Source organism: Phalacrocorax carbo, chromosome 2 (genome assembly GCF_963921805.1).
Source record: "Phalacrocorax carbo chromosome 2, bPhaCar2.1, whole genome shotgun sequence".
Taxonomy (NCBI): domain Eukaryota; kingdom Metazoa; phylum Chordata; class Aves; order Suliformes; family Phalacrocoracidae; genus Phalacrocorax; species Phalacrocorax carbo.
The window spans coordinates 86,855,646-86,869,019 of record NC_087514.1 but is presented as its reverse complement, the minus strand read 5'-3'; the positions used below and the strand labels follow the sequence as shown (position 1 = coordinate 86,869,019).

At 36.5% G+C, this 13,374-nt stretch overlaps 1 protein-coding gene across 1 annotated transcript in view; it reads left to right on the top strand.

Annotated features, from left to right (window-relative positions):
• CDH10 (cadherin 10) overlaps nt 1-13,374 on the top strand; it is a 115,005-nt gene that overhangs the window by 37,151 nt on the left and 64,480 nt on the right. Inside the window, exon 2 of the mRNA XM_064443427.1 lies at nt 5,668-6,046. Coding sequence (XP_064299497.1) covers nt 5,816-6,046 — 231 coding nt within the window. The 5' untranslated portion in view covers nt 5,668-5,815. The remainder of the gene's footprint in view (nt 1-5,667; nt 6,047-13,374) is intronic.

Here is a 13,374-nt window from a genome sequence, read left to right as displayed (position 1 = left end):
AATGTCCTTCTTGTAGTGAGGGGCTGAAAACTGAACACAATATTCAAGGTGCAGCCTCACCAGTGCCGAGTACAGGGGCACGATCACTTCCGTACTGCTGGCCACACTATTCCTGATACAAGCCAGGATGTTGTTGGCCTTCTTGGCCACCTGGGCACACTGCTGGCTCATTTTCAGCTGGCTGTCAGCTAACCCTCCCAGGTCCTTCTCTGCCAGGCAGCTCTCCAGCCACTCTTCCCCAAGCCTGTAACATTGCATGGGGTTGTTGTGACCAAAGTTCAGGACCTGGCACTTGGACTTGTTAAACCTCATACAATTGGCCTCAGTCCATTGATCCAGCCTGTCCAGGTCCCTCTGCAGAACCTTCCTACCTTCGAGCAGATTGACACTCCCACCCAATTTGGTGTCTTCTGCAAACTTACTAAGGGTGCACTCAATCCCCTTGTCCAGATCATTGATAAAGATATTAAACAAGACTGGCCCCAGCACTGAGGCCTGGGGAACCCTGGTCGTGACTGGTCACCAGCTGGATTTAATGCTCAGTATTTCCTTTTCCTTTATTTCCTCTGCTTGTTTTTCAGTCTTTCTCCCCATGAACTATGAAAATAATATGAAAAATTCTCTTTTGAGTGAAATAGTTTTGACTATTGAGATATATGATTGCTGTTACTAATTAAACTACAAAGTTCCTGAAATGTTAGTTGGTTTTTTTTAGATTAGCATCAAAGTATGCACACTCAATTCAAATCCCTAAAAGATCAAGGGTTGCAGGACTTCATGAAGAGGATTGAGTTCTAAAGTTCAAAGGTATAACTGACTACTTTGCAAATTCGTGTTATAATTTAATCACTGCAGTGTGTAAGTGTTCCACTGGAGACTACGAAATAAGCAGCTTATTGACAATTTACCAATTATCTCCTTGTTTCAGAACTAGGCAATTACATTATGAATGGCTTTAGGCAACTTCATTGGGATATAATAGATAAAGCAAGGAACATAAATCTATAATACAAGGAATGATGAGATTGGAATCCATTAAGAATTGATGATTTGAAATAGCTCATTTGTTTGCTTCAATTACTCTTAAAAACCTTTATAAAAAGTGTTGCCTTATTTTTCCCTTAAGGGGTAACTTACACCTATAAGTTACACTTACAGAAGGAAATTTTTTTCTTCTGTTTTGAAAAGGAGTCTCTTGCAAGGGTGTCTGTTTAAAGTACATGCTTCCTCATTCTGTGCTCTAGAGCATTAGAAATGTCTTCCTGTTTTTGATAAAGAGATGGCAAATAAGTTAAAACTACTAAATTAGCTGAGCTGGAGGCTTTTCTGAAGCTCATTGAAAATGCAGATTATTCTACAGTTAGCTGCCTTCCTACTTCCATTTTTAGTGGCTTCTTAAATAGTTCCTATTATTTCAAAACCTAGCCAGAGTTTTGCATTTCATTTATGACATCATAAGCTGGGCTTCAGAGATCTAATGAAATAGCAAGGCACCTTACCAAGTTAGCTACTTGAAGGAGGAAACAAAAATGGTAGGAACTGTGCCTCATGGCTGATGATGGCTGTAGCCGTTTTGAAAGAGGGTCTTCAGCCTGTGGTGGTGTCTCTATACTGGTGGCTGGAGGGGGACCAAAGATACGGGCCAGAAAATAAGAAAAAATTCTCATTGTGGCTGTATATATGAATAGCTCTATCGGTGTCACCTCTGCAGAGCAAGAACAAAAGAAGAACAAAATATGCTCCAGTGTCTTCCATTGTAATAAAGTTAAAGACTGTTCTCATAAAATTCCAGTGGAGTTTAACCTAATTTGTCATGAAGCATCTTTGGTTCCAAAAATATCTTTCTTTTGTACAAACATAGTAAAAAAGGACTGAAAGACAAGATTAGAGGTGTGAATGGATAATGGCTGCCACTGAAACAGAAATGATGAAAACAGAAATGGCACTGCATAAGTATCTTTCTTTCTTTAAACAAGCTTTTTGAAATGTTACACGATTAAAATTCAGTTCAAGTTTGACCAAGGTTAAATACGGACCAAAAATAATAAATGGTAGCTATCCTAAGTAAAAGTTTTTGCAGTTCAAATTTGCTTTCCACAGGAGACAGAGGAATTTACTAAAATTTATTTATTTAAAAAAATAGAAAAGCTTTTGATCCATATCAGTTTTTACTTCAGTTTAATTCTGCTGACTTCCAAAAGCAGCTATATGTTAATGCAAAAAGACAGACAAAAAGAGAAAATCCTTTACTAAAGAAATAATATCTCAGCTGTAAAAGATCAACCTCCTGGAGCAACCAGTAATGGAAGTCTAATTGAGAAGAAGTACATTAGTTAAAGGTATTCATGGCCCATCTTATGTGTCCATCAAATCTCATGAGTTTCAAATGGTGTGAAGTATGTTTTAGTATTATTAGGGGGCTTGCATGACTGAGCAAGCAAAATATAATATTTTCCAAATTTTGCAAAAATAACATTTGAAATCACAGTAATACAGCAGAAGTTGCATTAAAATGTTTTCATCTAAGTTCTGAGAGATATAGAAGTGATTAACTTGTGGAAAGTGAGAAGTGCCCAATTGTTTTAAAATTGTTAGCTGAAAGCTAGTGGTGAAATGATTAGCAGCTTCAGTGGTGATTGATCCGTCTCCTCCATACTAGAGATTGTTCCAAGAAAACTCATTAAAACAAAAACCTGTGTAAACAAGAGCAGAATTGGACACAATGTTCCTCTGTAGTAAGTTTAATGTAATTTAGAAGGATATTACACAGAAATATGGAACCTTGCACATACTTGATAGTTTTTAGAGAGCTTTACATTTTTTTCCTTTGTTTCCTTGCTCTTATGGGAAAATGTTGAGAAATGATCTTCTGGAAGAAGAGGTAGGAGAGATCTGAGGTGAGAGACTGGTGAAATAGTTTAATTTAAAACTATTTAAAGTTCTTTAAAACTATTTCTGTTCTTTTTTTTTAAAAAAAGCAACCAAACAAACCATACTTACTTGAAACCAGCAAAACTATTACAATTCTGCTGAGTTTTCAGACCTTCTTCTAAAATAATATTTTCACCAAAATTTAGACATTTTTCCAATTAGTTTTCTAGGGAATTAAAAAAAAAAAAAAGATGATAAGTTTATCTTCCATTTAGTGTTCCAGCTCTGGCAGGGTAGTACAGAACCCAAATATGCAATGCATTACAGAGCTGGGACTTCTGTCTATTTTCTGTAGTTATATATTAAAAGGTTTCCTTCATCTAATTATCTTCAAATATTTCCTTTATTCCAGTGCTTTTTATTTAATCATTATTAGTTCAGTCTGTTTTTTCTTGTTCGCTAGCTTATTTTTAAAGGTAAATGTTATTGCTCTGTTGAGAGTCTCAAAGGAGTGAAAAGGCCTTGCTGGTACATATATCCATTAAGCAGCCGTGCTTGCCAAGTCCATGTGCATTAGCTACTTTTGTTACTTTAACAAATTTCATCTAAGCTTTCATTCTGTTGACCTAATTTAACAAGAAGGAAATTCAATAACAACCCCTGATATTGAAGCATTATTTCCCAAGAGGGATTTAACAACACATCTACATCAAATAATAATGTGTGAATAATGTAATATATATACTGATGGCAATAAGAAAGTGAAAAAAGAACAAAAAAAAAAAAAAAAGAAAGAAAATGTATCTTTTTTAAAAAAAACCCAATAGCTTTTCAATTTTTAGGGAAACTAATAATAGCTCTTGAAGAGCTAATATCAAGTTGGAAAATCCTGTGGTCTTTGAGAAGAAACATTTCTAAGTATCTGAGAATAAATCATAGTCCTGCTGTCTTACTCAGTATGCTTTTGTTTCAAAAGACCATAAATATGAGTTGTGATAAATAATTTCCAAGGTGGAGGACCACATCTGCAGTTTGTACCTGCTGATATAATTCAGCATATTTAGCAGTTACTAGTGGTTTATATTAGGACAGATTGTTCTAGGTAGTATTCAAGGTTCACAAATCAAGTAAAGTCAAAGTTTTAGGAGAAAGGAAGAAGGGGTAAATGAAATTATACAAAACTTGTTCTTTATTTAGACAAATGGAGATGAACACCTGTGAGTTATTGTGAGCAATCTTGGGGCTGAAGTCCTGAAAGCAGTGGCTTTGAGAAGTTCTTTATTCTTCTAAATGCTGGAGGAGAGGGGTAAATGTTCTCCTGAGAGAATTTAATTCTGAAGACAAAAGCTGGTTCCTGAACTGCATCTGTTCAGTTATTAACAGGCACACACATGCATGCATACACACAAAGTCTTTTACCTATAAGAAATCACTACGTTTCATAGACTTTCCACACTACATTTTATAGCAAACTCTTTTAGTTAACACAGGCTTACTGGAAACATCTTAGATAGCACATCAATATCCATCTGAAACTCAGAAAGGATTTCTGCAATTTTTACATAGCTCTACTTTAAAAAAAAATGAATGTTTAAGATGACAGTGAGCTCTAATATAATGCTATTGAAACCAGAGGACACATGGGATTGCTGTGTGCAATGTTACTCATCTATCAAAATCAGAAAACAGGAGAAAAATACCCCAAAGTTATTTGCTACTTGCCACATATGGAAGAATATACAGGGAACTGTAACAACCATCCATGCATTTTGTGTTCTGTAGGCATGATTAAAAAACCCGAAACCACCCTGATTAAAATTTGCAGAAACTATACCCTATTATGGAGACAAATCATAGGTTTTCATGATTTACTGAAGGAACACATTACCAAATGATCTCACTAGCAAAAAGTGTTACTCTTTAAATGCTGGAATGGAAGTAAAGTGAAGAGAACCTGGCTAAATTTCTCTTGCTGAAATAGCATCTCATGGTTCTGTTAGAAGAAGGAAAAACTAAAAGAAAACAAAGCAAAACAAAACAAAACAAGAAAGAAGTGAAGACAAAACAAAGATGAGTTAGGAGAGGCTTGCCTTCTCTCTGCAATATCACTTCCCACAGTCAGATTAATTTCAGTACTTTCCAAAATGAAAGTCATTCAGGACACTTGCAAAACAGGCCTTCATTTTTTAAATACTTCCTACATTTTAAGGCTAAATTTGCAGCACTCCATATTGCAAGATCTTGTCAAGAACTTTTTCTATTTAAAAGTTTGCTTCTTGTCATGTTATATTTCTTCCAATGCATATGATGTTCTCTTTTACCATTTAAAACACTCTGGAGAACTGGTGTTTTACTGTTTCCTCATTTCTAAAACTACTTTGTGTTGGCTTTTCAGTCCTCTTGGTAGTAAGATTAATTAAAACAATGGAATTCTTGCAAATCAAATTGGATGGAAAACATTTGAAGTAAAGGCAGTAGTATTTAATGTGTGAGTTTCGGCAATATTAATCCCCCAGTCTATATAAGGAACACTCTCAGAAGTTGCTAAATTGAAAGATTTTAATGGGAAAATAGTTGATCATCTCAGGGCACTCTTACTCTTTCTTAGGAACTGTTTTGACAGCAGCTACCTAACATATTGACAGTGTTCTCCTTATCTGGAAAACCTTTATATTCCTAACCAGGTTGCTTTCTACATCATAATGTTTCATATCTGCAGGGCAAGTAGCAGTGGTGTTGGACACTAGGGAGTGAATGCATTTCAACTCACATTGTCTCTTCTCTGTTTACTTTCAGGATTTGGATACTATGCACAGTTCGGAGATGAGTTGCTGGAAACTGCTTGGCTGCATCAGCAACTAAGAGACATAAAAAGCAAGTCAAGAAAAACAAAACTGTAGACGCCATCGCTGACCAGCTTGAAGAGCATCAGCAGTGGAGAACTATGACAATACAGCAAGTCCTATTACTTCTGCTGCTCTGGATGTGGCTGCTGCATCCCTGCCATACAGAAATGCTGTTCAGAAGGACTCCTGATCTCAGACGCAAAAGCTTTGGGGGACGTGCATCAGGGAATGATGGAAAAGCAATTCACCGCCAGAAACGAGGCTGGATGTGGAACCAGTTTTTCCTTTTAGAGGAATACACAGGATCGGATTATCAGTATGTAGGCAAGGTAGGTTCCTCATTAAGATTTCTGTCCAGTTGTCAAGTTTACTTATCTTTCTACAGAGCCCTAGTTTCTATGTTTTATTCTAATGTGTAAGAAAGATTTCCAGGCTATATATATATATATATATATATATATATATATATATATTTTGTCCTACTAGAATCACTAAATCAATATTGCTAAAGTTATTCAGAAATATTTGAATTTGTTAATGAAGATATCTTTGACAAATTTGTTTGCTTTAGCACATTGTTCCTACCAGCAGCCCACTCAGTATATCTTCTGTATCAAAAAATATTTTATAATTAATTATAAAATTCTTTTCCAACTCTTTCTCTAAATATTTCATGTTTCATACAAGATAAGGCATTATTTTCCTGTACATAGGTTTGTAGAATACAACCTATCCCGAAGAAAAAATATTTTTTTTCTCTTTAACTCTCCCTAAATTTCAGTAGAATGCAGTGAGTAAAATTCATTGACAACCATGTGATAGAAACGAGGTAGTTAGGAAGTGAACTACAACAGATGTTGGCGGAACTGCGCATATGGCTGCATAGCATACTAGATGCATACATAAAGGGCATTGGAAATATCCTTCACATTATTTTCAGTTGATGGTTATGTTTTGCCATGTAATTTATTAAAAAAATATATAACGTATAATGCCACAATAATATTCAAACCGTTACAAGGTATTAATTTGAAATGGCAATTTGCTTGAAAGTGGAAGTTAGTGTTGGCAGTAATGGGTACCAGTTAGCACCAATGGTTGGTGATAAACACAGAAATATAATTTTCTGCAATCCAGATTTTCATTTTGGCATGGTTTTGAACTTGTAAAATACTGCAGAGAAATACCAACTTGTTGAAAATCACAGAAACACAGAATAGCTGAGATTCTAAGGCACCTCTGGAGATCATCTAGCCCAACCTCCCTGCTCAAAGCAAGGTCAGCTAGCTTGCTTAGGACTATGTCCAATCAGATTTTAAATCCCCCAAAGGCAGAGACTCCACAGTCTCTTTGGACAACCTGTTCAAGTGTTTGACCACTGAGTAAAAAGTTTATTCCTATATTTAAAGGAAATTTTCTATATCTCAGGTTGTGCCTATTGTCTCTTGTCCTGTCACTGAGTACTACTGAAAAAAGACTGGGTCTGTCCCCTTCACTCCTTCCCCTCAAGTATTTATATACATTAATAAGGTCTCTGCTGAGCCTTCTCTTCTCTAGGCTCAACAGTCTCAGCTCTCTCAGCCTCTCCACATATGAAAATACTTCGGCCCCTTAATCATCCTAGTGGCCTTTTGCTGGACTCTTTCCAGTAGCTCTATATCATTCTTCCCCTAGGGAGCCCAGAACGGGACTCAGCACTCCAGATGTTTCTCACTGGGGCAGAGCAGAGAGGGAGGAACATCTCTTTTGGTCTTCTGGTGATACTTTTTCTAATGGAGCCCAGGTTGCTGTTGACCTTCTTTGCTGCAATGGCACATTGCTGGCTCATGGTCAGCTTGCTGTCCACAGGAACACCAAGCTCTCTGCAAAACTGATTTCCAGCCAGTTGGTTCCAGCATGTACTGGTGCATGGGATTATTATATTATAAGGCGTTTCTTGAAAGGATTAAGAATGTTAAATACTAAGTAAAAATTTAAGACTGCAACCTGATGAGTGAATAAACTGCCTTTTTGTTTCCACTTACTTGCTGCTTTGTATCTGTAACCTTAGCACTAGCATTTGAATGATTCAGCCATTTCCAAAGTGTATTGAGAGCCTTGTAAATAGTCCCTATATTTATTTCAAACAATCACCAAGTGTAAAGTCATGCCTCCCAAATGTTCCAAAGTATCTAGGACAGTTCCTCAGTCCAGGCCAGACCGATAGATTATGAAAATTGACCTTGCCCACAAAATAAGTTTAGCTGTATCAAAACACTATGCTATTGCATTTGGAAGTTTATTGCTCCCAGAAGTCCCAGGAAATAAATAGCTTTGCAGGGCATCCTGAATTTCAAAGTATTTAGGCTCCTTCAGAAACCTGCTGATTACTTTTTTCTATTGCATTATTTTTGAATATTTATGATCCCATATCATGAAGTGTGAGTGGTGTCAATAATTTTCTTCCAGTCATGATGAGTGAAGGAAGACTCTTTGGAGGGAAAAGGGTAAATATTTTTATAAGCTAACTTATCTGCATTAAAAAAAAAATTTAAAATATTGATAAACACAGAACTACTTTGGTTGAGAGAAAAGAAGTGTCTACAAATGGGAAGTGATAAATAAAGATAAGCAAAGTAGCAAATAAAGAGTACAGAACTGAGAAGAAACTTGAGGAGCAGTCAGGACTGCACTTTCACCTCTTTTGCTCTAGTTAGAGCAAATTTTAAATTAACCTGAGTATATAAAGTTGCCTTGTAGTAATTTCCTGACAGGTTTAGGAAAAGTGTAGAAAACACATGTAAAATGAAGAGTATTGCACTTGCATGGGGAGAGTTTTACACCAAAGAAGTAAAAGAGAACAGAGATTATAAGTGGAGCTAAAAATTGATCGTTATTCTAATTAATTTTTTAAAAATCTGATAGTCCAAATTATCAAATTATTAGAGAAAATAGTAGTTCATAAACTTCATAGTAGCTATCTCTTTTTCCTGGTCTTGCACTCGCCTTTCCAAAGGCCATCTGGGTTGTATAGTCAAAACGTTTCTGGATGTTTCATTTTATCTGACTTTATCCAAAGACAAAATCATTTGGGTAGGTAGCATAAAATGCCACCTTCCTGTTAATTTCTCTGCAACGTATTTGGAGATAATAATTGGAAATTATGTAAGATAGTAAGAGCACAAGTTAGAACTCAATGATTTGTAGTAAATGACAAGGAGAGAATGTCATGGAGAGGTTTCAGTCAAAAATAAGTACTAAGAGTGATTTTTAAAATTGACAATAATAGCTAAATGACAAACTTGCCAGTGAAATAATCAGCAGAAATTCCAAAACTGAGGTTGCCAGATTCATCTGGATTTGTGATTTACACATGCTTGCTTTCTGAGCTCCTGATTGATATATTTTTTATTGTTTCTTATCCTGCATCTATATATCTGTCAAGGGAGCTTGAAAACTATTGAGTCTCACATTACTCTTGAAACCAGTGTCTACAATTCACAATGTAATTTATGCATTCATTTATTCACTGTTTAAGTCAGCATGAGGTTCTACTAGAATAATATGACTGAAATGAGGTTCAATGAATGAATGGGATACCTAATCCAGTAACAGCTGAAGGGTTCCTTGTTTAAGTCAACCATGCTTATGAAATGGTGGAAAAGTACATATTGACTGATTATGGGCATTCACTAGTTGCTTCAGGTCAGTATTTATTATTATTATAAGACAGGAGGATGGTCATCCTTTCCTTCATATAATACACAGTATCCTGATGGTAGAAATCAAAAATTTATAAGTGAATTTTGTTTATGCAGAACCTCAAACAATAATTACAGCAGTAATTTCTAGTAAAGGTTGAAGCCATTAAAGTGCAATGTGGGAAACCAGACACAATTTCTCTTTGAGTTATCTTTGCAAAAATATACTAGGAGACAGTAATTCTGAGAAAAGGTACTTCTAATTTCAGATAATCATTGCAGGGATGTTCAAAAACAACCTTAAACCTCATATCAGAGAAGGCATTTTATTCACATTGGGGTTAGAGTTATGGTTAATACTTCCTTTATGTCTTTTTCTGTGCAGGAAGCCTATGTATGCTCTATTATTCTTTCTTAATGTTCTGCAATCTGATTCATAATTTTTATTTCTTTTTGCTAGTATGTAATTTTAAGGCCCAGTTATTATTTTTCAAAAAAAGTGCTGCAATTATAAAGTATTACGCAGTTTCAAACTTGTTCTGAAAAACTTCAATTTATTTTGAGTATATCCAGAAAAAACATATTTCTTTTAAATCTAAAGATTATACTCTAACAGCTGTCACCTAAAGAAAGCACTACTGTGCAGCAACAGTGTTTAAATCCATAGTCACTGAAAAATAAATTTACAGATAAATTCTTCATACGCACTGAAGTTTATTTTCCTTCCTTATTATTTCACCAGATCTTGCCATTCGTTTCATTCTTGCAGTTATTTTTCCCACTTTACTTTCTGAGATAGATAATGACCTTTTCCAGCAATTTTCATCACAGTAGTTTCATTGCATAAAGGATCAACTGACATGAATATTTCACTACTTTGAGAGAATGTTCTTAGTTACACTGCAGTGTTTTTTAGTATCTCAAAAGATAATTTATCACATATTTTCACATAAATTTATCTGTAATTTTGCATGTTCCATATTAGAACTGTTATCAGAAAGGATTATCCTGGTAGTATGCATAATTGCATGCTTCTAAATGCACCCATTATCTTTGCTGGTGTAAAGAGCAGAACATGTCAACCTCAATTAGTTCCTTTCAGTTCGAGAACTCCAACACAAACAGGATTCTGAAGAAAGGACTTGCAGTATTAGCAACGTATGCATACATGACACAGTTTCAAGAACAACAGTTGCTGGTTCGTAGCCTATCTTTTTCTTTTAGTAACTATCTGTGTCTATTGACACTGTGGATGATATACCACAGAACTGGTACATGAAGGAGGGTTCCACATCCTGAACTCCATAAAGCCTTAAAGACAGCTATACCAAAAGTGGCATTGCTTTTAGACACCTCAGCAAGAGCGTAGTGTGTAACAAAACTGTGAGTGGAGCCCAGGACATCTTCCCGCCAAGACATAAAGACATAAAGTAAGGAAGCCTCAGATGTTGCTTGTACTCTAATTAAATGTATGTATATTGGAAATAAATACACTAAATTAGTACTGATAGTATACCTTCATATTGCTTAGTATTGCTTCATATAGTGCATAATCCAATGAGAAATATTTTACACAGAATTTGGCAACATCAGGGGTTAAAAGATGCATTTTTCTGAAAGTCCACATTCTATCAACATAAAAGGATAAAGATTGGCTAACACCAGATGTGCATAGAGTTGTCACTGTTGCAGAAAGGGTCAGTTTTAAGGAAAGATCAAACAAAATCATTTCCTGAAGGAAATGAAAGACAGAAACCATCCTAGACAGGAATTTTGAATGGGCTTTTCTTTCTGATGCAGCAACTACCAAAACTACTGGTTTTGTAGAGGGTAACAGAAAAGAGCATGTTGTCTTGATTTCAAGGGGTTCGCTATCAAGTGGGACAAAATAAAAAAAGATCCAAATGAAGTGTAGCTGTTGTAGTGGTAAATGAAAATTACCAAACCCTTTTAAAAACTTCTGTATTTTGATTCCTGAAGAGTGTTTCTACCATATCTCTTTCTTTTGTAATGACCTTTGGTGCCATGAGAGACTAAAGAGTAGGATTTCTAATTGAAAGTGCTCATATGCAGGCATAATATTTGGTGTGAAGATCTGATTGAGCATAAAATGCCTTCCCTTTCAGGAAGGGAAGTGACTCTGTGGCACTGAAGTTCTGTAGAGGCTGAATTTTCAGCTAGAGCAGATTCTTGTGTTAGGGATCAATAAAGAAGAACTGAAAGGAAGAATAAATGAATTGTGATCTGCTGTGTCTAGGACTCAGCTGCCAAGGTGAAAGAGGACAGCTTGTCCTTTAACAGTTTCCATGTGGGATTCTTCTGGTGTAACTCTACCAGATGCAAAAAGTAAGTTATTCACAGCGGTGTGTCTTTGAAAATCTTATCTCATTGAAGATACTGCAGTGTGGTGGAATTGAGACTTGAAGGACAACAACATTTAGAAAATTATTTCTTTCTCAGCAAGACTTAACCCATAGGCTGTAAAGAGGGTTATTTCAGGCACCAATTTATGTCAAGGATATGAAAGCCTGTTTTCGGGGCATATTTCAGCACAGGTCAGGATTGTCAGAGTGAAATATGTTTCAATTTCTTTTCTTTTTGAAGGATTGGTTTTCTACCTCTTCTTGTAGTCCAGAACACAGGAACTACGATGGCTTCTCAAATCACATGGTACAACCATTGTTTTTCCATTAACATCAGACGCACCAAAAGCTTCCTGTAAGATTGTTCTGGAGGCTGGCTGATTTTCAGAGTGCTGAGATTAAATTCTTTCTCAGACTCTGTTGGGATCCAGTTTAGTAGGGAGTTTATGACTACAACTGGTTAGATTAATCATTTGCTCTAGATTGGAGTGTGCAGAGGGTTTATATTTTCTATTTGCAAAAGGGCTATTCCTTTGGAAACCTCAGTGTATGTTGGAGTCCCTGACTTGCTTCATTAAATAGCAACAGAAGGTACTGGTCGCAAAGAGCTGACCTGGCTGAATAGTAAGTTTTTATTCCCATAAAAAATCGATTATTTGTTAGCTACAGTACTGCATGTATCCCTACAAGACACTGGGTTTTGCTGGATGACACAAGACAGAATTAACAGGCAATTGCTAAAGAATGCAAAGGCTTTGTAATATCTACTAGTTGTTTAGTGAAGACCTAAGAAGCCACAGGTGTCTTGTGCCTGAATCCAAAGCCAGATATATTTATCCAAAGGTTATGGATTCCCAGCCCTGAACAGATATCTGTGCATACGAGTTTCTTAAAAGTGTTGTCTGGTAACAAGGAAAGAGGGATTGGGTCATTTGGGTAGGGCATACTGAGGGCATACTCAATCCAACTGCTTAAGGGGATGATTCCCAGTGTCCAAATTATCTGATGGTAATTTTGGTCAGATGTGCCAGTCACTGTAAATGAAGGACCTAAGGGAGCATTCCCAGTTGCCTCTTTAGACTGGCAAATCTTGGAAAGGGTGAGGAAGAACAGAGACCTACAGTGAAACTCCAGTGCTTCACAGAGAAATAGCACTGGAATGGATTACTGTCCTTTTAGACTTTTTTATAGGGGCGCAGACCGCATCCAACAGAGCTGAGGGTAGATTTTGCCCTTCTTGGGGACTTCAGTGTCAGTATTTATTCTGTTAAAGAGAAATGCTGGATGAGTTGAATGACTCTCTGCTTAAAATCTGTCCCTAAAGACCAAACAGGCAGACTGCTTTGGGACTGTGCTGTTTCTCTGGGGTAGAAAAGTCAATAGGACTGTTCATCCAACCAGAACCACCTAGTGCTGTAAGAGACATATTTCATAAAACCAGTGGGGCCTCATCAGATGCTGGTAGCTCAAACTGTCAAAAGAGGTATTAGAGGAGATACAGCACACACTGAGAATGGAAGCGGAAGGGAGGGAGGCAGGAAGGAAGGGAGGAAGGGAGGCAGGGAGGAAGGGAGGAAGGGAGGAAGGAAGGAAGGAAGGAAGGAAGGAAGGAAG